We start from the raw sequence: 25,772 nt of genomic DNA, 5'->3' as shown, positions 1-25,772 counted from the left end.
GAGTGACAGTCGCAACCTACTCCAGTATTATTGCCTGGGAAGTCCCATGGACAAAGGAGCCTGATGGCTACAGTCCATGGGGTCACAAAGTCAGAAATGCCTGAATGACTAAACAACAGCAATATACATATATATATGAAGTTACTTAAATTTACTAAAAGTTTTATATAGAATTTAAATCACTTATTTATGTAATGTGATGAGATTTGCCCACTGCTAACGTTGGGGGCAGGATAATCCTTTTTTATGAGAGAGTCAGGGCTATCCTGTGTACTGTAGGATGAGAGCATCCCCAGCTTCCATTCACTAATGCCAATAGCATGTCCCTAATTATGACAACCAAAAAAGTCTCCAGACATGAACAGACGGTCTTGGAGGGAAAAATCTCGCCAGTTGAAAACCCCTGCCTTATGTGAGCATCTGATGGTCCAGCCTATATATGGAAAGTCAAGTAAGCTAGATCAATTTACTCTCTACAGAGGTCCAAGAAAATGTGTCAGATCTTCTTTATAAAAACATAAATATTATATCTTTTTTTTTCCTGAGTTTGTAGACAGAGTTCCTGTTTAGGGGCTGCTAACAGCTGTCAGCAGCTACACTGTGGCATTTGAGGGAACTGGGGCCCTGAGCTAAGAAGAGGAGGTGGAAATAGGGATCTGTTGAATGTGAGCAGGAGTTAGCAGGCTGCCAGCTGTTGTGATGGGGCAGAGTTATCAGAGTGGGGGGCATCCAGGGAACAAAAGATTAGCTCAGCGAGCATATATTTAAAATGAACCGGTTATGTTAAAAAACAAGCAGTCCATATAGTGCAGCTCTCATGTTTTGGCATTTAATGATTATATTTCTGCTTTGCCAACAAGGCACTGAATGAGTGACATTTTATGAAACTCATCATCGTCACTGTGGTCTTAAAGGGGTTCCTATCTGTGAGTCAGATTCCTGTCCTCTGTGTGCTGCATATAACTGGAATTTACAGACGGAGATAAAGTTTTAAGAAACATTTCCCAATCAGTGTAGAAAAAAATGTTCTGGTAGCAATACAAGTGTGCTCTAGGGGAAAACAGACTTGCTGTTTTCTTTTGTTTGTTTTCCATGTATGGAAATGTCATTTCAGCTTAAGATACGGATACAGCCTCCCATAGAGGCTGTCTGCAAAATTGTGTGGCCTCTACATATTAAAAGTAGACCCTAAAAATGAATTAAAGACTTAAATGTAAGGCTAGACACTATAAAGCTCTTAGAGAAAAACATAGGCAGAACACTTTTTAATATAAATTACAGCAAGATCTTTTTTGACTTACCTACTAGAGTAATGGAAATAAAAGCAAAAATAAACAAATGGAATTTAATTAAGCTTAAAAGCTTTTGCACAGCAAAGGAAACCATAAACAAGATGAAAAGACAACCCTTAGAATGGGAGAAAAATATTTGCAAATGAAGCAACTGACAAAGGATTAATCCCCCCAAAATACAGACAGCTCATGCAGCTCAATATCAAAACAAACAACACAACCCCAAAATGGACAGAAGACCTAAATAGACGTTTCTCCAAAGAAAGACATTTAGATGGCCAATAAACAGGTGAAAAGATGCTCAACACCCTTATTATTAAAGAAATGCAAATCAAAACTACAATGAGGTATCATGTCACACTGGTCACAATGGCCATCATCAAAAAATCTACAAATAGTAAATGCTGGACAGGATGTGGAGGAAAGGGAACACTCTTACACTGTTGATGGGAATATAAATTGATACAGTCACTATGGAGAACAGTATGGAGGTTCCTTAAAATAGAATTACCACATCACCTAGCAATCCCACTCCTTGGCATATACCCACAGAAAACCTTAATTCAAAAAGATTTATGTACCCCAGTGTTCACTGAAGCACTATTTACAATAGCCAAGACATGAAAGCAACCTAAATGTCCATCAATAGAAGAATGGAAAAAGAAGATGTGGTGCATGTATACACTGGAATATTACTAAGCCATAAAAGGAACAAAGTTGTGTCGTTTGCAGAGATGTGGATGGATTTAGAGACTGTCATACAGAGTGAAGTAAGTTAGAAAAACAAACACTGTATATTAATTCATATATATGGAATCTAGAAAAATGTTAAAGATGATCTTATTTGCAAAGCATAAATAGAGATGCAGACATAGAAAAAAAAATGTACGGATACTAAGGGGAAAAGCAGGGGAGTGGGAGGAATTGGAAGACAGAGAATGATACATATATACTGCTATGTATAAAATAAATAACTATGAGAACCTACTGTATAGCATAGGGGACTCTACTCAGCGCTCTGTGGTGACCCAAATGGGAAGGAAATACAAAAAAGGGTGGGGGGGGATTTATATATGTCTATGGCTGATTCACTTTGCTGTACAGCAGAAACTCACACAGCAGTGTAAAGCAATTATACTTCAATTTAAAAAAAAGACAAGTAGATCCTAGCCACCAGAGACATTACCTGTTGAAATGCTGAATGGTAATATTGAATGTATGTTGCATTTTTAATTCAATTTAGGAAATGTTTCCTGAATCAGGGACATTGTATGCTAGGGACTGAAAGCATAAGGAAGAATAAAATGTGGGCCTGTCTTCTGGTTGCTTTCAGTCAAGGATCACCCTATCCTAAATAGGTACTTTTCATCACTGTGTGATAGAAGATAGTCATAGCTTGGCCCTTGGGAAGGTTGGGAGGACCTTCCATGGCAGGGGCTATTCTGAGCTGGGTTTTCAGGATGAATAGGATTTGTACAGGAGATAAGGATCAAGACCATCCCCAAGGAAAAGAAATGCAAAAAAGCAAAATGGCTGTCTGAGGAGGCCATACAAATAGCTGTGAAAAGAAGAGAAGCGAAAAGCAAAGGAGAAAAGGAAAGATATAAGCATTTGAATGCAGAGTTCCAAAGAAAGCAAGGAGAGATAAGAAAGCCTTCCTCAGCGATCAATGAAAAGAAAGAGAGGGAAAAAAACAGAATGGGAAAGACTAGAGATCTCTTCAAGAAAATTAGAGATACTAAGGGAACATTTCATGCAAAGATGGGCTCGATAAAGGACAGAAATGGTATGGACCTAACAGAAGCAGAAGATATTAAGAAGAGGTGGCAAGAATACACAGAAGAACTGTACAAAAAAGAGCTTCATGACCCAGATAATCATGATGGTGTCATCACTCACCTAGAGCCAGACATCCTGGAATGTGAAGTCAAGTGGGCCTTAGAAAGCATCACTACAAACAAAGCTAGTGGAGGTGATGGAATTCCAGTTGAGCTATATCAAATCCTGAAAGATGATGCTGTGAAAGTGCTGCACTCAATATGCCAGCAAATTTGAAAAACTCAGCAGTGGCCACAGGACTGGAAAAGGTCAATTTTCATTCCAATCCTAAAGAAAGACAATGCCAAAGAATGTTCAAACTACCGCACAATTGCACTCATCTCACACACTAGTAAAGTAATGCTCAAAATTCTCCAAGCCAGGCTTCAGCAGTACATGAACCATGAACTTCCAGATGTTCAAGCTGGTTTTAGAAAAGGCAGAGGAACCAGAGATCAAATTGCCAACATCCGCTGGATCATTGAAAAAGCAAGAGAGTTCCAGAAAAACATCTATTTCTACTTTATTGACTATGCCAAAGCCTTTGACTGTGTGAACCACAATAAACTGTGGAAAATTCTGAAAGAGATGGGAATACCAGACCACCTGACCTGCCTCTTGAGAAACCTATATGCAGGTCAGGAAGTAACAGTTAGAACAGGACATGGAACAACAGACTGGTTCCAAATAGGAAAAGGAGTACATCAAAGCTGTATATTGTCCCCCTGCTTATTTAACTTATAAGCAGAGTACATCATGAGAAATGCTGGGCTGGAAGAAGCACAAACTGGAATCAAGATTGCCGGGAGAAATATCAGTAACCTCAGATATGCAGCTGACATCACCCTTATGGCAGAAAGTGAAAAGGAACTAAAAAGCCTCTTGATGAAAGTGAAAGAGGAGAGTGAAAAAGTTGGCTTAAAGCTCAACATTCAGAAAACGAAGATCATGGCATCTGGTCCCATCACTTCATGGCAGATAGATGGAGAAACAGTGGAAACAGTGTCAGACTTTATTTTTTTTGGCTCCGAAATCACTGCAGATGGTGATTGCAGCCATGAAATTAAAAGACTCTTACTCCTTGGAAGGAAAGTTAAGACCAACCTAGATAGCATATTCAAAAGCAGAGGTATCACTTTGCCAACATAGGTCTGTCTAGTCAAGGCTGTGGTTTTTCCAGTAGTCATGTATGGACGTGAGAGTTGGACTGTGAAGAAAGCTGAGTGCCAAAGAATTGATGCTTTTGAACTGTGGTGTTGGAGGAGACTCTTGAGAGTCCCTTGGACTGCAAGGAGATCCAACTTGTCCATTCTAAAGGAGATCAGTCTTGGGCGTTCATTGGAGGGACTGATGCTAAGGTTGAAACTCCAATACTTTAGCCACCTCATGCGAAGAGTTGACTTATTAGAAAAGATCCTGATGCTGGAAGGGATTGGGGGCAGGGGGAGAAGGGGACGACAGAGGATGAGATGGCTGGATGGCATCACCAACTCGAAGGACATGAGTTTGAGTGAACTCTGGGATTTGGTGATGGACAGGGAGGCCTGGCGTGCTGCAATTCATGGGGTCGCAAAGAGTCAGACACGACTGAGCGACTGAACTGAACTGAGGAGCCCTACAGGGACAGAAGGGGGATGGATCTTCCAGACAGAGGTAACAGCCATGCAAAGACACAGAGGCTTAAAAATGTATGATGTGGCCAGGAGCCCCCAAATAACTTGATGGCTCAGGATTGAAGGAGAGGAAATGTGGGGAGGAAAGAAGATATCCTGTGCTGAAGGGTTTAGACTCTTCAGAGGTGAAAGCAACTGGCAGAGGATATGAAGTCAGAGAGCAACCTAAGATCTGCATTTGGGGAGGGCTTTAGGTGACTGTCTGCAGAGGAGACTGACAGGGGCAGCCTTGGTAAGGCCTTGAACCACTGGTCAGCAGAACCTTTCTGCTCCAAGGCAGCCGTCACAAGAGTAGAGTCAGGGAAACACGTAGGAGGTGGAATTGGTAGGACTTTTTAGAGTAAAAGAGTGAGAGGAGTGGCTAGAGTTCTGACCCACTGGGAGCCTGGGGGAATGGAATACATGGGTTCACTTTATAGAAAACCCAGTGGTAAGATTAGACAGGAACCCAGATGGAAGATTAGATTTGCATCATCAGTACCCTCCTAGTGGAGAAGGCAATGGCACCCTACTCCAGTACTCTTGCCTGGAAAATCCCGTGGATGGAGGAGCCTGGTAGGCTGCAGTCCATGGGGTCGCTAAGAGTTGGACACGACTGAGTGACTTCACTTTGACTTTTCACTTTCATGCATTGGAGAAGGAAATGGCATCTCAGGAATGGGGGAGCCTGGTGGGCTGCCGTCTATGGGGTTGCACAGAGTTGGACACGACTGAAGCGACTTAGCAGCAGCAGCAGCAGTACCCTCCTAGAATTGCTCAGTCGTGTCTGACTCTTTGCAACCCCATGGACTGCAGTACACCAGGCTTCCCTATCCATCACCAACTCCTGGAGTTTACTCAGACTCATGCCCATTGATTCAGTGATGCCATCCAACCATCTCATCCTCTGTCATCCCCTTCTCCTCCTGCCCTCAATCTTTCCCAGCATCAGGGTCTTTTCAAATGAGTCAGTTCTTCACATCAGGTGGCCCAAGTATTAGAGTTTCAACTTCAGCATCAGTCCTTCCAATGAATATTCAGGACTGATCTCCTTTAGGATTGACTGGTTTGATCTCCTTGCACTCCAAGGAACTCTCAAGAGTCTTCTCCAACACCACAGTTTGAAAGCATCAATTATTCTGCACTCAACTTTCTTTATAGTCCAACTCTCACATCCATACATGACTACTGGGAAAACCATAGCTTTGACTAGACAAATCTTTGTTGGCAAAATAATGTCTCTGCATTTTAATATGCTATCTAGGTTTGTCATAACTTTTCTTCCAAGGAGCAAGCATCTTTTAATTTCATGGCTGTAGTCACCATCTGCAGTGATATTGGAGCCCACAAAAATGAATACTGTTTCCATTGTTTTTCCATCTATTTGCCTTGAAGTGATGGGACTGGATCCCTTGACCTTAGTTTTCTGAATGTTGAGTTTTAAGCCAACTTTTTCACTCTCCTCTCGCACTTTCATCAAGAGGCTCTTTTGTTCTTGACATAGCAGAAACTGTAATTTTAAATGTTTCTGTAGGTGTTTATAGAAGGAGAAGAGAGGAGAGTGAAAGTGAAAGTCACTCAGTTGTGTCTGACTCTTTGCGACCCCATGGACTGTCCATAGAATTCTCCAGGCCAGAATACTGGAGTGGGTAGCCTTTCCCTTCTCCAGGGGATCTTCCCAACCCAGGGATTGAACCCAGGTATCCTACGTGGCAGGCAGATTCTTTACCAGCTGAGCCAAAAGGGAAGCCCAAGAATACTGGAGTGGGTAGCCTATCCCTTCTCCAGGGGATCTTCCCAACCCAGGAATTGAACCAGGGTCTCCTGCCATGCAAGTGGATTCTTTACCAACTGAGCTATTAGGGAAGCCCTAAGTTAGAAATTTCTAAGTGGGGGAAAAAAGAAGAATCAGAAGGAAGAGGTTTCGTTAAGAGGAGGCATCAAGTGCCATGATGAAGTCAGTTCACCAAAGGATTCAAAGCTATCCATTGAATCTGGGATGTGATTGTTGGTACTGCTGTCTTAGTTACCGTTCTCATCCTTGGGGTTTGAAGGGCACTTCTGAACTTTATTTCACCAGCTGAAGCTTCTTGACAAAGTCAACACAATATCCTCTCCCCAGAGTAAACCTGTTTCATCTACTTCTGATTACTTTGTCCCTCATCTTATAGCTATGCTTCTTTTACTTGGGTCTCAAGAGACCCAGGTTCAATTCCTGGGTTGGGAAGATCCCCTGGAGAAGGGAATGGTCACTCACTCCAGTATTCTTGCCTAGAGAATTCCATGGACAGAAGAACCTGGTGGGCTACAGGACATGGTGTTGCAAAGAGCCAGACACAACTGAGCAACTAACACACACACATACACACACCCATATACACTAGGGTCTACATCTTTCTTCCTCATTGGACCATGGAGATCTGTGTTTTGCCCACATTGAAAAAAAGGTCCAGAGATTGTAGGGGTGTTTAGGGGATTTTATTCCCCAGTCTGAGGGCCAGAGAAGAACGATCTTGTGGCTGCACTGGAAAAATCAGACTCAAAATAGCACATGGAAGGCACATTCCAGACAGAAACTGCAGCACATAAAGCAGAGGAAGGAAGAGCCTCTCAGCCAGTGGATTCCCAGGCATCTTCTCAAGGCAGACATGGATATTCTTGGCCAGATTCAATACCTCTCTAACTGGGAAAAATGTTTAATCAAACAGCTGTAACCCGGAATCTCTTCCTAGAAGGCAGACATGTCAAACTGATCCACAAATCAAAGGGAGAGATGAAATCTTCTTTAAAAAGTTGCAGAGTTTAAGAATCTCTGTTGTGAAAAGGATCTAAGTAAGTGAAATGGTGTAAAGGCATTTTTAATCTTTATTTTATCACCCTATACAAACTAAATGCATATGTGTCTTCAATAGCCTTGCTCCTATTTGATGCTGAAACCAAAAATTGTTTTTAAAAAATGTACTGTGCGAAAATGATGATTTAAAGAAATCCTATTCTGTATACTTTTACCCAAACTTTTTTTAAAAGTGACTAATCAGAAACCCAGTGCTCTGTGACAACCTAAAGGGGTAGGGTGGGACGGGAGATAGAAGGCAGGTTCAAGAGGTATACATACATATACCTATGGCTGATTCATGTTTATATTTGGCAGAAACCAACATGATATCATAAAGCAATTATCTTCCAGTTAAAAATAAATAAACAAGCCAAAAAAAAGTGAATAATCACCTAAGACAATGGTCCCTACCCTTTTTGGCACTAGGGACTGATTTCATGGAAGACAGTTTTTCCACGGACCGGGCTGGGAGGAATAGTTTCAAGATTATTCAAATACATTACATTTATTGTGCACTTTATTCCTAATCTAATGCTGCTGCTGATCTGACTGTAGGTATCAGTCAGTGGCCCAGAGTCTGGGGATTCCTGACTTAAGATTTCTTCTTTGGGAATCTACATTCAGAATTAAAACACTATGTCCAGTTAGTAATCATCTGCTGTCAGAGATGCTTGTTTTTCCAAGCTAATAAATCTGATCTTTATCATAGTATAGTGACTAGATTATTAATACTATGTCCTCTTATTCAGATCAACTTAAGCAGAAGTCTAGCTAATTGTAGCATTTCATAGAAATAGCATCAGGAATACTACGTAACTGTTAAAAAATCACGGTTTTGTTGACTAGGTGCATGAAGAAATATTTGTAATACAAGTGAAAAAGAAGGGGTATGTTTTTTTGTTTTCTCCCTTTCTGTTCTTTTTCTGTTCTTTCACATGCTGTGAAGTATTAAGTATAATTAGGACATAAGGGGGAAACCAAACATAGTTAAAATTATTTTGTAAATATCTTATGTGCTCTAAAATCTGCAATTCTTTGGATGCTAAAAACCATAAATAATTTTGTTTCTCCTCTTATTTAGACTTCTATCTCTGGGTGTCAGGATTATAGCTATTTTATTTTCTCTTCAATTTTCCATGTATTTACTTTGTAATTACATTTGAATGAAGAACATGTAATTACTTTTATAAACAGAAAAGCCAAAGCTTTATAAATAAAGGGAGATGAAGTGGCGTCAAGCAGACCTAACTTCTCTTGAACTCTTCCACCAACTATTTTAACTGTGGGCAAGGCACTTCTTTGCGCTTGACTCCCACACAATGGCCTATAAAACTAGTCTTTGGCAGTTTGTTCCAGCTTTTCTGATATTCTGGTTTAAATCTTATCAGGAAGCAAAGACGGCCTCCTGTTATGTTAGTTCCTTGGGTTTGTTAACCCTTAGCATGGTCCAGGCACCAGGGGCGGTGGTACTGGAGATACATCATTTGGCATCTGGGCTCTGCCTTGAAAGGTTGCAGGTTTTCCAGAGAAAACAAGACGAAGTGCAAAAAGCCAGAACAGCCAGTTCAGTGATACTGGGGAAGATATGTGTGGATCAGAGGCGCAAAGGAGACTCCAGCAGAAAGGGAGGACTTGAGTACCAACTTCACTATATCCCCTATCATATGTTTGCAACTTGTTTATGCTTTAAGAAATATCCCGGCCCAGGTGCTTCAGAGGGTGTTAACTGCAGGTTTGATTGTCAAACATTTCTCTCATCTGGTATGTATGCCAGTAAGCCTTGTCGAGTTACATTACAAGAGAAGACCATAATGTGTTCAGTTTACCAGGAGAACACTTGGTTTTTGGAAAGAACTGTGTGTCTCTCCAGGTTTCAGATGCAAGCTCCTTGGGGCTTGTTATATTGGAGACATATTTTATCTTCCCAAAGACTAGTGTCTGAGCTCAGACAGGATGTATCATGCCTGTGGGCTTAACAGAAGACTTGCTGGGTGATTGAATTAACTTCTCATCTCTTCTGGGCTACACAAAATGGTAAATTAAAAAAACAAACAAACAAAAAACAAAAAAAAACCCGAAGAAGCTATTTGCTTCCCTCCTTGTTTCTTCCTTGAAGCCTTTGTAAAAATAATGTGGTTAAGTTCAAGTGGTTTCCAGTTCAGGCATGGTGCAATCAGATTTCCTCACCAGGGTGCTTTTTCACTGTCACCTCTTTGACGTCAGTAACTGTTCCTGTTGATCTGAACTCCCTATTCACCCTGTAGATGACTTCGTCAGAGAAAAATCATAAAGCAGGAGGCACTTACAAGAAATGGAGCACAATGCTGTCTATTCCTGGAGGTTTCCTTTTGCTTGTTCACAGCTGGTCAGTTTGATACCAGATTGATATGTTACTTATTTAGAAGTAATTTCAAAGCAGTCCTTAGAATTTGGATGAGTAAGTATAGATGTGGCTCCCAGCCTAACATTATCTTCAAGCAATAACTAAATTAGTCTTTAACTTTAAATGTTGTTTCTATTCTTGGAGTTATTTCCAAAAGGTAACCTATATCCTCACTATAAATACATGTTTTGGTGAAATTTACATGTGTCAATGGCAGTGACTATGGGTTCTTGCTTTAAACAGAAAAATCTTTCTCAACCTGTTTATGAGAACAAATGAACTCCGTCGAAGGGGAGAATAGCCACTATAAGCAGTCCCGTAAAGTTTACAGTTCATGGGGGAGCACATTTGCCTTGCAACAATAATTGTGATTATAATAAAGCTCTTAAAATAGTATGAATTGTCATCTAACATTAGAAAAATGAAAAAATTTGTTGGAGAGGAAACTTTGGTTAATGTGACTTGGCTTACCAAATCTAGTTTCGTGACCCCTTGTTCAGTAGTCACGTCAGAGAAAGATAAGTCCTCCTTATCAGGTCAAGGCTGTGACCATGCAGTATTAGGAAGTGCTCCTGCATCCCAGCAGCTGCCCTGGGGTCCTCCTGACTCCCTGAACCCTCGAGAATCCTGTCCTGAACTGAGGATCAGGGAGCTGCTGCAGTAGCATTTTGGCTGCTGTTTCGTTCCCGTGTACTTGCCAGGCCGAGTGCTCTGTTGTGAGCACCATCTCTGTGTCCACGGCAGGTGCTTCTCTAGTCTGCAACCTCCATCCCAGGGGCCAGAGCCCAGCAGAGCCAGGGTGGCTGCAGCCTGGGGGAGGTGGTGATGAGGAAGAAGATATCAATAGTACTACTACTAATAGTTGCTTCCCAAGTGGCTCAGATGGTAAAGAATCTGCCTACAATGCAGGAGACCCAGGTTCAATCCCTGGGTAAGGAAGATCCCTTGGAGAAGGGCCTGGCACCCCATTCTAGTATTTTCGCCTGGAGAATCCCATGGACAGACAAGCCTGGCAGGCTACAGTCCATGGGTTCACACAGAGTCAGACATGACTGAGTGACTAATACTCACTAATAGCTGGTAACTTTTATCCAACACTTACTATGCACCATATACTGATTGAAATTCCAAGCTTAAATCGTTTCATCCTCCAATACCTGTGAGTTCAGTCATTTTATTGTCCCCATTTTGCAGATGAGAGTTTTGAGGAAGAGAAAATAGAGCACAGCAGGAACTGCTTTGGTATCTCGGGCTCCCTGGCTCCAGAACCCATGGTCCTGACCACACTGTGCTTCCCTTTAGCTACACCAGGGACTTCAGTGCTGGGCACAAGGTCTTCCAGCTGTAACTCTGATCCTCTTTGTGGTATGTAGTAATAACAATAATATCTATTTGTTGAGAATACTGTTGTGGGTCTGGTGCCATGCCGAGCACTTGGCTTCTGGTTTAATCTTCACACGATCAGTGTAATTAGAGATGTTATTACTCCAGATTTAGAAATCAGGAAACCTCCTGCCCCTTAAAATTTGGTGAATGTTTCAGTTAAAATTTTACTGGTAGAAAAAATAGGAAAATACTAAACCAGGGTCATTCAAAAAGGGAGACATGAAAACAGAGATTCAGAGGTACAGTGGTATCTCATGGAACCCAAGGGCACACATGCCAGGTCTCTCCAGAGACGGGAAGCTAGAAGGGTGTGAGGGACCCAGACAGTTTCCTTCTTAGCCATCATGCTGTCTGTCTCTGCCCTCATCCTTCCCCTTCATCTGCCCATCCAGGCTTTTACCGCTGTGATACACCAAGATTTTTCATGGGTTCACATCACAAAGGCAGAAGCCTCCGCTCCCTAGTTCGTGTTTCCTCAGGTCCTGTGCACAGCACAGCCTACTTCAACACCCACCCATCTCAGTTCCAATTTTCTGGGAAGGGGACTGAGGTGGGGCGGAATGCAGTGTGTCCAGCACTTACCTGTGTGACTGCGCCGGAACAGGTCTCAGAAAGGGCTCAATGAGCTGAGCCGACACCTCTGAAGGTGCCTGGTGCACTGACCCTAAGGCCTCTCATCCTTGGCCCCTGCTCTCTCTAGAGTCACCCTCCTTGGGTAGGGTCACCTTGCCACAGGTACCATAGCACTCTTATCTGGATGGGCAGGGTTTTTTTGGTTGCACTGGGTCATCTTTGCTGCACATGGGCCTTGTCTAAGGGGTGAGTGGGGACTACTGTTTGTTGCGGTGTGTGGACTTCTCATTGAGTGGCTTATTTTGGTGCAGAGCATTGCAGCACCTAGACTCAGCAAGTTGCGGCGTATGGGCTGGGTAGTTGTGGCACACAGCCTTAGCTGTCCTGTGGCATGTGGGATCTTCCCAGACCAGGGATCAAACCCATGTCCCCGCATTGGCAGGCCAACTCTTATCCACTGTACCACCAGGGAAGTCCTAAACAGGTGTTTTGTCTCTAGCTTTTCCTCGTGGATTGCACATCAGTTCTACCTCCTAAAGAACAGTCCTTATGAGGGGCTTTAGGGAATGCACACTGCTTATACTGACAGTCACTTTCAGGTCACAGGATATTTTTATCCCCTGTGCCCTGGGGAAGTAGCAGCCCAGGACTGACAGTAGCCCAGACGGACCTGGCCCAGCCTGCAGCGGGTCAATGGAAGCAGGCAGGTGATGACAGAAATTCTATTATTAACCAGGCACCAGCTCCTTGGCCTCCTGTAACTCACATGGGCTGGGCTGCACTAAGCTGGGCTAGGCTGCATGGGACAAAGGGATTTCTGAGTTGCTTTTATTCCTCCATATTAATGACTTGCGTTTGTGGTTGGTTGAACCCGGGACAAAAGAGAGGAGCAAGGGACAGACAAAGGGCTGGGCCACTGGCTTTAGAACTGAGGTTCAACTAGTCTGTAGGACCTTTAATCTGCTGCTATGCACATCGGGGCAAGACTTCCCTTCAAGGAGCCAGAGGCTGTGCAGGTGTCCAGGCTCAGCATCTAGGAAATTGGATTTTATAAAAACTGGAATGCTGTCTATACAGGCTTACATACAGAAGCAGCCGTCTGCCCTCCCTGCCCACGGTGGGATTTGGAAGCTCTTCCGTGCCCCAGAAATGACTCATGGCAGCCTTAATCCACCCTGCCATGCAGTGAGGGCCTCCCTAAATGCATGGATCCCAGCAGATGCTTCCTCTGGTAGCTTCCCATTTGGGTTTGTTCAGCGTGACTTAGTGTTTGTGAAGTCACCAGCAAGACTTGGTCTTAAGCACCACAGATCGTGGAGTAGTAGGTGGATGGTGATCTTCTTCCTCATTGCTTCATCTCTGCCTTTAAAGGGCATTTGCCTAACATGAAAGGTTTCTAGCTTGATGGCATTCATTCCATAGGAGTAGAATTCAGCCAGAGTCGCTGGTTTTTGTAGCTGATGTTTTATTATTTGTAACAGGTTCCAACACTTCCTGGAGTCTTTTCAAGCCAAGCCCTTGAAAAAGCATAGTCGCCACATGTTCTAGCCCAGACACTGGGCCTGTAATTATGACCAAAGCCTATAGTGAGGGATCCCGTGTATTCCTAGGTCAAGGACCCTCTTTTCAGCTATGGGTAACCTGGGGAAAGGGTGAAGGGGTGCTTCCTAACTAGCCTTGGCTTTTTGTACCAGCACTTGATCATGAAAGCTGCATGTGTTAGAATGAGGCCCCCACTCAGCACCCTCAGTGCTTGGGGAGTGTCCCCTGCCTCACACCTGACACTCCCGCTGTTCATTCACCTTGACTCCTGCCCTGTCCATCCCCACTCCAATCTGACTTGTGCTTCCTCAGCCTTCAAGGCTGGTGAAATCGGTTCCTCCTAGTTTTCCTCAAAGCCCACCCCAGCCTCCAGGCTGCTTCCGCGTCCCCAGTCTGTGTCCCATGACGCCCCCTGTGCCCGTGTACGGCGCTTAGCACACTGGGCTGTTGTGCTCCTGAGAGCAGGCCTGGGTTCTCCTTCATCTCACACTACTCAGTCCCCACCCAGGGCCTGGCAGTGTGTGCCCAGTAAACATTTATTCCTCCTTGTTGAGACTCTTAAAGTGAGCCCAAAAGGTCTCTCTGAAAGACTCAGTAGACTCCATACAGCCCATACCAGAACTCAGACCCCGTACACCCAGTGGAGCGCTGGGACCCAAGTCAGAGGCTTTTGAGTCTCTCTCTGGATGTGATTGCAACTAGCCTGATGGCCTGGTTACATCAGGCATCAGAATGGCTGTTAAGGGAGAAGGTTACTAGGGGCCTTAATAATGAACAACTAGGGATGTAAAGACCCTTCTTTCTGTTGACTTCCTAATCCCACCTCCTACTGACTGAACACCTGCTCTGAGACAGTCTCAAAACTGTCCTTTCCAATGTCCCATCGTTCATATGAAAATCAGAGAAAATGGAGGAAGCCGTGAGTGACTTTGGTTTGTTTCTAATTATGAGTAATAGTCATCATAGAAGTCTTCAGCGATATGGAAAAATATAAAAAACAGATAAATGTCATCCAAGATCTCACAGTTGAAAGCAACTCGTCATGTGTAAGCATTCTTTTTTTCATCTTTTCTGTGCATGTCTGCATCTCTGGCTATAACTGAAATCATTCTCCACATTCATGTGTATGATGTTTTTTTTTTTTTTTTCTGATGTAAAACATCTTCACCATTACAGCTGCCAGCAGCGGCAACCCCTACTGTTTATTGTATGCTTTTTAGAAGCCCCACCTGAGGACATGTTTAATGGAAACTTATTGCTGAGGATGGCTTCTCACTCACCCCCAGCTAATGATGAGTGAATCTTCTTTGCTAAAAGCTAGAGATTTTTGTCATTTATCTCCACCTCTGCAAAAGAAATTGTGGAGAAATTGCTGCCAAATGTTAACTGTCTCTGCAGCAGACATTTTTAAAAAATAGAGTGAACAGAATTGTATGTAAACAGAAGGTCTCTTCACAACAAACACATTTTGCTAGCTGATAAACATGCTTTTATTTTTCTACCTTGTGACCTTATTGTAGGTCTTTGGTAAGATGGGCCATTATTTTTTGTTAAAGCGTCATTGTGTCTCAGCTGGCTTGTTTTCCCTTCCTGCTTGCTTAAAGAGTCATGTGTCGCCCAAGGGCTATGAGCTGTACCCTCTGTTCTAGGTGGTGCCAGACAGGAGGTTAGAATTAAACTCTGGGTGAAAAGCAACCCCTGCTTTCTCAGTTCTAAAGTTTATGACCTTTTCCTGTGCATCCCAGGTGTGCATGCCTCCCAGGACCCCCTGCATTATCTGAGAATCTGCCTCTAGGGCAGGTGGTGGGACTGAGATGGAGAAGCCGACCAAGGCAGGAAGGCAGTATTTCCTTCCCCAGATCTGGAATTTAGCCCAGAGTCTGGCTTTTCAGACTTGAAGTTATGAGGATTGTTTCGGGGGCAAGCTAGAAATGGATACAATTTCCCTGGGAACGCCCTCATCTTTTTGATGCCTGCTGTCAGTCGACACTTGTGCTAACTTCACTGATGTTCACAGCCTACAGAGTAGCCACTTACCTACTGACCCAGTTCCAGTAACAAGGCATTTTGAGCTATTGGAATTCATGTGGCTGCCAGACACAGCCATGAAAAGGTGGACAGGCCAGTTAACAAAAATGTATCAGATGTACCTTCTTGCTGAGGCCTGGATCCTCATCCAGGCCCCCGAGACCCCTCCATATGAACACAGCAGGGGCATAATAACGTCCATGTGGCTGTAGCTCTTATATCTGTCTCGATCACAGGCTCACCCTCTGCCCCACCCACTGCTAACCTGTTCCTTCCACACGAGCCTGCCCCATACAAGAAATAGGGGGCCGTATTGCTCACCCAAGCTCATCCTGCCCAACTTGGCCTCTCCCTTGGCCAGTCACTCCCACTCAGTTGAAGGCCTCTAGCTTAGTCAGATGACTTGGTATTTTTAGTTTTCTGTTGGCTTATATTGGCCAGCCTGGAGAGTTATTCTACTGATGTTTGCTGTTTGGTTTTGTGTGTGTGAATCTTGCTATTGCATCTTTACTCCTCAAGTGTTGCTTCTCATTAGCAGAAAGAGATGTTTCATAGACCCAGAGGATTTTTTTTCCTTCTAATTAAGGTCTGTCTTAAATTGAGAATAAGAGGTCATAAGTTGTAGTGTCTTCCAATGGGGAAGAGCCTGATTAAGCCCATGTAGATAAGGAGGTGAATAGGAGCACACACAATCTCTGCCTTCTATCTACCGTTCAGCTCTGACTGTATGGCAGCCCCTGGCAGAGACGGGAGCACTTGAAACCGCAAATAAAAATGCTTCTGGGTACATATACATATCCTTTGTGAATTGGTAAAATACCAGGTTCCTTACAAAACAACCTCCCTACCCACTAGAAAGATGACCAGTGGCCCTGATGGCACTCATTCTGAAGGTCTTGGCTCACACATCACTTGCTCAGAGTGACCTTCCCGGCCCCACAAACAGATGATATGATGTCATTGCTTCCCCCACTTTTCCTTCACAGCATTTACCAGAATTTGAAAATTTACCTGGTTGTATGACTTTGTGTTTTTATTTTAAAGTAATGTATATCTCCCACAGCAGACGCTCTGTGGATAGAGACTGTGTTTTATGCCTCTTTTACTCTCTGTTGGGTTCCCAGCACCTAATCCAGCACTTGGTTAACCTGAGGCTACATACATGCTAATGAGAGGGAGCAAGCAAGTCCTTTGATCTCAGAAGTTCCCAAAGCAAAATGTTTTACCCTGTTCCTTTTGGAGACACTGCTTGTCAATGGGGACCTGTTCACTTTTTCCATTGAGCAATGTTACTTTCCACAACACTTTATTCGTAACACTTGTACAGTACTTAATACACCAACTGCATCAGTGACTCTTAAGAGCCTATTTAACCTGCTGGGTTAGAGTTTTATTCCAGACGGAGACAGCATCTCACTTGACTTTAAGTTCCCTTTTCTGATTCAGGAACCTTCTGATGGGCTAAATGGAATTTCTAACATCCAGGCAACTCTGAGGCTCTCATTAGACTGTTGTCTGGCTGATTGGTCAAAAATGTTTTCCTTTTTCTCTGATTATTCTCTGCCCAGGTGTGGGGACCTATGGAATGTCTCTTACTTGCTGTGAATAACCCTGCACATTCTGGACAAAAAAAAGAGTGCACCTTTTGATTATGTTGCTCTCTTTCAGCTTATGAAACTCAATGATTTTGGTAGAGATAGTGACATCATTCTCACCTTACTAATGCTGAACATCCAAAAAAAAAAAAAAATTAAATTCAAGATTACATGGTGTTTAGGATGCAGAATTAGAACCAAAAAGCTTCTGAAACCTTCTCTACTTTTTACTTAATGCAGAAATTCAAGGTTTTGTGGAATTCTTTAAAAGAGATCCAAGTGTTACTATCACCACCTACCACCCACCCTTACCCCAACCTCCACCATCCCAAGGATCTAATCCATCAGACCCTCCTGCTTTGCCCTGAGCTGCTGTCAGGATGTTCCATTGAGCACCTCCATTTAACAACCTCTTCCCTCCACACTGCAGTCCCAGATCCTATGATGCTGACTGGTCTCTAGGCTGATGGCTATACCACGTTGGATCCTTTTTTGTGTGTTTATATCCAGGATCGTCTGTTTTTTGTGATGGAGTTTGTGAATGGGGGCGACTTGATGTTTCACATTCAGAAGTCACGGCGTTTTGATGAAGCACGGGCTCGTTTCTATGCTGCAGAGATCATTTCAGCGCTTATGTTCCTCCATGACAAAGGAATCATCTATAGGTGAGTTCTGGTTGCTGGTAACCCCTCTCAAATGAACCTCTCATCCCTGGTTCATTTCCTGGATTCAGCTTATCCTTCCAGTTCTCATGATGAACAGTTGAACTCTTTTTGAAATTCACGAAGTTTTGCGTGTCCTTTAGAATAAATGAATAACACAATGATAAACACTGCCTGCAGACTAAAGCTTATGCCTGTGTGGTATTTGTAAAATAGAGAGTCTCGAAAGGACACTATTCATAAATTTGTTCAGCTGGGGTTTTCAAGTGGCTGAACTTGCTGGTCTCTTCTGTTTTTACCTTGGGAGTGATTCATTCCATTTTCAGAATCTATGCCTAAACTGCAGAGCATGAATACCTCTTGCCCTAAATGGCTGTGATAAGAATCATGGTCAGATAGGCTTGCTGCTCACCAGTCCAGGAGCCAAGAGGTGACCTGTTGACGAGTAGGGTCCTGCTTGATGATGTCTATCATGTGAAGTCCCCTCCTAAATCTTGTTTGATTTCATTTCATGACACATAAGTCTTTATCGTAATATATCATATGTTAAATGGGCTTGAAATCTGGTTAATGTTGTTAGATCTCAGAGCAGATAAAAGTAACCTTTACTCAGACACAAAGCTGAGTATGGTGGAAACTGTAGTAGTGAGTGTTAGGTAATTTTCATCTTCAAGTTTTCCTTTTTTCCCATTGTCAAAGTCTTTCTACCCTTTATGTCACATTGTAACTTAGTTGCCACATATGCCTCATTATTTTTCCCTCTTGAGAAGCAATTGTTTCTGTCCTTTGAGAAAAATTCTCTCTCAGGTGCATTCATGTAAAGAATTTCCTGATTGAAATTTGTCATTTATTAGCTTTGCTGTTCCTTTGTGAGCTGATGACAGTATAGACATCATTATTAAAGTGTGAGAGAGCTTTAAAAACTAAATATTCTTAAGTACCCTGAGAGGAAAAAAATAGGCAAAGAGAAGTGAGATCAGTAAAGAATGCAGCAGAACTGGTCCATGGTGCCAGAAAGAAGTGGAAAAACGAGATGGAGCAGGCTTGGTGCAAAAATGTCTTCTAGTAAATTCGCAGTGCAGAGCCGTGGAAGCTCAAGTGGACACAGTGCTCTGTCACAGCCCCGGCTGTGAGGTAGCAGAGTGGGGAGCTGGCAGGATAGCCAGGAGCGGGGTCGTCCCTTGAAGGTAACCAGGAATCTCCACTCACTCCTAAGTCATGAGACGGCCACAGGTTACTCTGTGGAAGCTCTGACCCGGCCATGCTGTTGTCCTGGCGGCTCCAGCAGGGCACGTCTCCTGTCTCAGCCTTGAGCCCAGCGCATGATTGTTGGTGGTTGCTGACACGGTCCCTGATGCTGGAGGGGGTTCTAGGTCCTTCCTGGTGGTGGTGTGGGACTCTGGACTGTGTGGTCTGTTTGTTCTCCTCTCCATGGCTGAGCTGCCCATCTCTGGTCTGCTGACCCCGAGGAAAGCCTTCCCCACATTTGATTTTTAAGAATAACCACTTTCCTGTTTGACAAGGGCTAGTGTTGTTAATTTTAAAACAAAACAAATGGCAACAAAAGCTAAATGGAGTACTTGTTACAGGCCCAGTACTTGACCAGCATTTCTTTCTTAATCCTCCTAATAATAAATTATATAACACTAGTGTTATCCATGCTACTTAGATGAATTACTGATCTTCAAAAGACTTAATAACCAGACTATTAACTGATGGTGGAGCCAGAATTCAAATGATGTTTTTAACCACTGAGCTACACTGTCTCCTCTGGAGAGATTTAAAGGCTTAGAGTACAACTATAAAGTAAATTTTCAAGTAAACCCCTTGAAGAGTGGACTTCTTACTCCCTTTTTGGTGATAGAGTGACTTTGATTTGTGAAAATGAGGCAGAATGGGTATCTTGGTTCATTCAGGCTGCTGTAACAAAATAGCACAGATTAGATGGCTTATAAACAATGGACATTTATTTTTCACAGTGGAGTCTGGAAATCCAAGATCAGAGCACCAGCATGGTCATGTTTGATGGAGACCCTCTTTCTGGTTCCTAGCTGGTGCCTTCTTGCTGTGACCTCATATGGTAAAAGAGGCCAGGGATCTCTCTGGAGCCACTTTTATAAGGCACTAACCCTGTTCATCAGGGCCCCATCCTCATGACCTGAGCACCCCTGAAAGGTCCTACCTACTAATACTATCAACTTTGAGAATTAAGATTTCAACATATAATGTGGGGAAGAGAAGATACAAATATTCAGACCAGTAAGGGGGGAAAAACACTTGAATACTTAAATATTCTGGCTTTTCATAGGACTGCATAACCTTCATGCAAGGCACATGCTTCATCTGCCTCTCCATCTCCTTGTTTCATTTGTTTGAAATGTGGAGGATGGACAGTGTAACCTGATGTGGTTTCTGGTGAAGCAGTATCAGCCCACATCTTGAGAAATTTTATTTCAGTTCTTGGTCCTGCAGTTTAAATCTGAGAATTTAATGTACTCTTTGACTTGAATTCCACATGCAGTCTCTAACTGATATGCTTGACTTTGAAGGGAGCACATTTAATTAGGATAGATTCCAATGCTATTTTTATCCTGTGGATTTATTTCATTGGATAATTTAATTCCATTCAGGGTATTGGCCTGAGAGCAGAGTCTTAAGGATAAGCCTTTGGATGCCAAGTCCCTGGAATCCACACACAGCGAAGGGCACATTTGGATCCCAGGGGTATGAATTTGATCCAGAGAGCACAGGAGGAGAGTTGGACAGCCTCGTGTATCATACATGACATGTCCTGGGATGGCCTTTATCAGAGCTAAAAAGATCTCCCTGAATGATACCTCTGATCTATTCAAATAGGATTGTTGTCGTTTGGCTGTTTTGTCTTATTTTTCCAGGGGAGGTATTTCTTTTCCAGTGAATTACAAAGATGGTACCATTTGCAAGTCGTCATCAAATGGGACTCTAGAAGGTGCTGCCTTAGGCTTCCTCTGACATGACTGTCTTCTGCCTCTCTGCCAACTGTGCCTTGTGTGAGAGGAGACAGGCCAGTTACATTCAGGTGATTTTCTGCTTACGTTCTGACCCTGATTTCTCAGATGAGTTCATGTGTTCACTTGCATTTCATGGAGGAACAGAAGTCTGGCTCTTGGGCATTACAGCAAGGAAAGAGTCTACCCCTTTGCCTTTGGTTGGAAGGTCTGGAGCTTTGGTGTGGCCGCAGACCAAGTCTAGAGGGCTTTGAATTAAGCAGTCAATGAGTCACTTTGCTAAGGGAAAAAAAGACCATTCATTCCTTTGTTCGGGGCTTGGTGGCTGATTAGAAGCCCAGATAGTACTCATGAATAATTTACATGGGCACTGACTTTTTTCCAAAGTCAAGCTCTACCGAATTGGGGAAACAAAGGGCCCTGCATCCCATTTACCTGACTGCCAGCATTACGGGCACCATTTTCTATCCTGTTTCGAAAGCTGTATTAAAGTTTACTCACGGGAACTTACTTATGGGAACTGAGCCATCATTGACATTTCAGCTCCCAAAGCCAGCCAGCACCCATTGGATTTCCTGTTTCTGAGAAAACATGGAATGTATCTAAAATAGGTTGAGAGAGGAAGAATTTATAGAAGGGCTCAGTTTACGTTTTGATTCATCCTTCTGAGGTTATGCTTGAACACAGTGCATTTCAGTGCAGTTTTCATCTTACACATCTAGCTGCTTTGTGCCCTGTGCAGTTCTCAGCATGTGGGGTGTGTGGTAATCAGTGTTTACTCCTCAAGCTCCAAGTGCTTCCTGGGGTCACTTGCTCTCCTGTTGCCTAGATGTCGGACTGGTCCCAGAGGTGACTGCCAGACTTGACATATTGTCTTGTACTCATATGTGTACGTAGCACATTAGCTTTAAAAGAAAATCACTTTTGAGTTCTCCTCAAATTAGAGAACAATCACTACCTAATTTGACTTTTTAAATAAATTCAGAATTTGAGAGGATTAGCAATCTCCCTGCCAGATGAGATTTTTAAGCTGCTGAACACAGCTGTAGCATCTGCATGAATACACCAGTCTCTGATATCATCTGACTCTTGTTTCTCAAAGATACTGTAAGGAACCATCAGATTCCTTATTGACTTCACGTTCCTGTGTGATCTAAACTTAGCTGAGCATTGCTTTGCTCAGAGAGCCGTGCTAGAAGCCACCTCTGTGAGCACTGCTTTCAGGTTTAAGAAGTCACAAGTCATCTGCTTCCAGATCAGCTTGATGTTGGGTCGGTGGTACTAGCATATGCTTGAGTCATTGTTCTCTGTTATCTAGCTCTTCCCCCTCTTGAACTGGGGCAACACCTGTCTGATTCCCATCTCCTGGGGCCTTTCTAACTCCTAAGTATTAGCAGAACTTACAGAGTCCCCAGATGTCTTTCATCTGAGCCTAGAATTCTGGACTCTTACCTGTATTGGAATTCAGTTCTGTGTTTATATTTATTCTACTCATTCTAGTGATAAAGATGGTCTTTTTAGATAAAGATGTAAGCCCAAGTTAGGAGTTCTGTTTTCCCTTTGCCAAACAACACCTCATTCCTTCTGCCCCAAGAAGTAGGTTTACCCTTTCTTGATATGCTTGATACAAAACCAATTACAATTGTCATTTTTATCTTCATATAGCAGTCCTTGTTTCTTTAGGATGCACAAGTTGTGAGATTCTCAGTATGTTAGTAACTTTCACTTCGGATTTGGCCGTGAGCCCTTACCTAGCATTGTTCCTGGAACTCCGAACTTTTTAATCATATTCTTGCCTTCTCTCTTCTTAGCTTGTTCTGCCAGTTGGTGGCCTCATTCCATGCCTGCTCTTCCATCACCAGAAAGTGACTTCAATCCCTAACTCCCAAGAACTTTTTTCAAAGGTATGATGGAGAGCTCTGAGAATTACCACCTTACTAGAAGAGCCTGACTTTTCCTCCTCCAGTGAAACTCATCGACCCCCTTTGTCCTCCCTTGCACAGCCTCTGAGGATATTGGACAAGTATTTATTGAGCATCAGCTCTCTGCCAAGGATATGGATACAGTGATGAGCAAAAACAAAAGAGCTGTCTTGTAGGCAGTATGGTTGAGTGAGGGAGAAAGACATCAATTACATGATCGTATTAACACAAAATCACAACTGTGACAGTGCTATGAAGAAGAATGCATTGTATTGAATGAGAACGTCTCATAGGGTGTTTCAGTCTGGTCAAGGAAAGGTGGAAGATTTTCCTAAGGAAGTGACTCATGAGCTGATGTAACCAGTAAAGAGGGAAGGAAAGAGCATTCAAGACAGAAAGAATAGCAAATGCAGGTGCTCAGTATCAGGAGGGAACATGGCAAGTTCAAAACCTTTTAGAGAAAGAAGTCCAGTATGGTTGGGATCTAGGAGGCATAACTTCCCTTAGTTGACATTTCATTAACTTAGTGTGCTCTCTGTCCTCTGATGACTTTAAGATTTTATTAGGCACTCCTTGTAAATAATTTACTTACAAGTTGGGTAAGGCTGGTCATGCTGTCAGTCCCTGGAGGAGCCATCCGCTCACAGTGAGATCCTTGTGTCCGGATCTACGTGTTTATATTCAACAATGACATTACAAAATGTCAGACCTCCAAGATTGCTCAGTGCCAAGTTCCCTGTTACGGATGAAAGAACTCAAGCCTGAAATATCCAAACAGTAAATTGCTTCTCAGGATGGATGTTTTCTTAGGAGGGCTCACTTGCAACTTGTTTTTCATCTTCAGAAAAAAATATCACCATTAGGAAATTTTCATTCAGTCTTCATGGAATGCTGAGCTTAAGGGCTAAACAGGACATTCAGAAGCATGTGGTGTTCCCTCCATCTCACTGAGGAAAGTGCAGTGGAACTCAGGACATAATTAGAGCTCCCACTGGTGTTGGGTGGTAAAGATACAGCATGTGTAGATGTGGTGTCTGCCCTAAGGTTCTTTCTGTGGGGTGGGAGAGATGGCCCATAAATAAGAGCAGGTGGGTTTCAAAAGTGAAGCGTGCCCAGGGCATTATGGGAGCACAGAAAACAGCCACTTAGCCTAAGATGCAGATTTAGGCAAACTTCCTATAGAGATGATTGCTGAGCTGAGTGTGTGAAGTTAAAAGCTGAATAAAGTTAAGCAAGTGTTTAGGTAGAGGACAAGCTCTAGAACTTAACACTGAGAAGTATGAAAGTCCATGGAGGATGGGGTAGAAAATGACTAGAAATTTAGTAGTACTGTGCAGAGTACATCATGAGAAATGCTGGACTGGAAGAAGCACAAGCTGGAATCAAGATTGCCGGGAGAAATATCAATAACCTCAGATATGCAGATGACACCACCCTTATGGCAGAAAGGGAAGAGGAACGAAAAAGCCTCTTGATGAAAGTGAAAGAGGAGAGTGAAAAAGTTGGCTTAAAGCTCAACATTCAGAAAACGAAGATCATGGCATCTGGTCCCATCACTCCATGGGAAATAGATGGAGAAACAGTGGAAACAGTGTCAGACTTTATTTTGGGGGGCTCCAAAATCACTGCAGATGGTGATTGCAGCCATGAAATTAAAAGACACTTACTCCTTGGAAGAAAAGTTAAGACCAACCTAGACAGCATATTCAAAAGCAGAGACATTACTTTGCCGACTAAGGTCCGTCTAGTCAAGGCTATGGTTTTTCCAGTAGTCATGTATGGACGTGAGAGTTGGACTGTGAAGAAGGCTGAGCACCGAAGAACTGATGCGTTTGAACTGTGGTGTTGGAGAAGATTCTTGAGAGTCCCTTGGACTGCAAGGAGATCCAACCAGTCCATTCTGAAGGAGATCAACCCTGGGATTTGTTTGGAAGGAATGATGCTAAAGCTGAAGCTCCAGTACTTTGGCCACCTCATGTAAAGAGTTGACTCATTGGAAAAGACTTTGATGCTGGGAGGGATTGGGGGCAGGAGAAGAAGGGGACGACAGAGGATGAGATGTCTGGATGGCATCACTGACTCGATGGACGTGAGTCTGAGTGAACTCCGGGAGTTGGTGATGGACAGAGAGGCCTGGCGTGCTGCGATTCATGGGACTGCAAAGAGTTGGACATGACTGAGCGACTGAACTGAACTGAACTGAAAGCCTAAAGATTCAAGTATGGTGGGAGATAAGGCTAGAAGAGTTGATAGAAATGAAGTTATATAAGGCTTAATATTCTGGAGAAGTTTGAATTCAGTATCACTTGAGGTCTGGCACCATTGCCTGTCATAGGAAATGTAAAATTACATTGGCTTAAATAGAAATGAATTTCTCTTCCCTGTAAGAAGTCTCAAGGCAAGAGATCTGGCTCTGCCATGAAAACTCCATGGAGTCCTCTGGGGCCCAGATTTCTATCTTTTATATTCTGTTATATTCAGAGTCACCTCATGGTCTTAAAATGGTTGCTGTAGCTCCAAAAGTCATCTCTGTATTCCAATACTAGGCAGTACTGGAATAAAAAGGGCAAAGGACATTCCTTCCAGTTGAGTCTTCTCTCTTTAAAGATCCTCCCTGAACTTTCATACAGTACTTACCATGGAATTGTCCAAAGCTTGGTCATACATGGCTACACCTAACTGCATTAAAGGCTAGGATGTTATTACATGGCTAAAGATTGGGGTTCTCTTATTAAGGGAAAAGAAGGAAAATAGTTATTTGATGAAAACTTGCACTATCAGATACAAATTTCATGCCAGGGAATTTGGCTCTATGTAGCAGGTAATGGAGAGTCTTTGAAGAATCTTCAGCAAGTTGGGTGACATGACTGGCCTTATATTTTACATATATTTTGTGGGAGAGTATGTGGATATGTGCATGGGGGCAGAAGGGGAAGGTTGAGTTTGTGCCTGTTACTGTGTTCTGGGTAAGAAGATAATGAGGCTCTGAGACATTGGTAGTAGGTCTGAGGAGAAGGCCAATGTTTTTGAGGTACCAGCAAGTAGAACAGACTCGGCTCAGTGACGAGGTGGACCCAGGGAGTGAAGGAAAAACCT

At 43.1% G+C, this 25,772-nt stretch overlaps 1 protein-coding gene across 2 annotated transcripts in view; it reads left to right on the top strand.

Annotated features, from left to right (window-relative positions):
• PRKCH (protein kinase C eta) overlaps window positions 1–25,772 on the top strand; it is a 367,851-nt gene that overhangs the window by 148,905 nt on the left and 193,174 nt on the right. For both annotated transcript variants that reach the window (XM_040226314.1, XM_040226313.1), the window contains exon 10: window positions 17,616–17,770. In XM_040226314.1, the coding sequence (XP_040082248.1) occupies window positions 17,616–17,770 (155 nt within the window). The remainder of the gene's footprint in view (window positions 1–17,615; window positions 17,771–25,772) is intronic.

This window comes from Oryx dammah, unplaced genomic scaffold (genome assembly GCF_014754425.2).
Source record: "Oryx dammah isolate SB20612 unplaced genomic scaffold, SCBI_Odam_1.1 HiC_scaffold_26, whole genome shotgun sequence".
NCBI lineage: Eukaryota > Metazoa > Chordata > Mammalia > Artiodactyla > Bovidae > Oryx > Oryx dammah.
The sequence above is the reverse complement of the archived record's forward strand: the minus strand, read 5'-3'. Positions and strand labels throughout refer to the sequence as shown.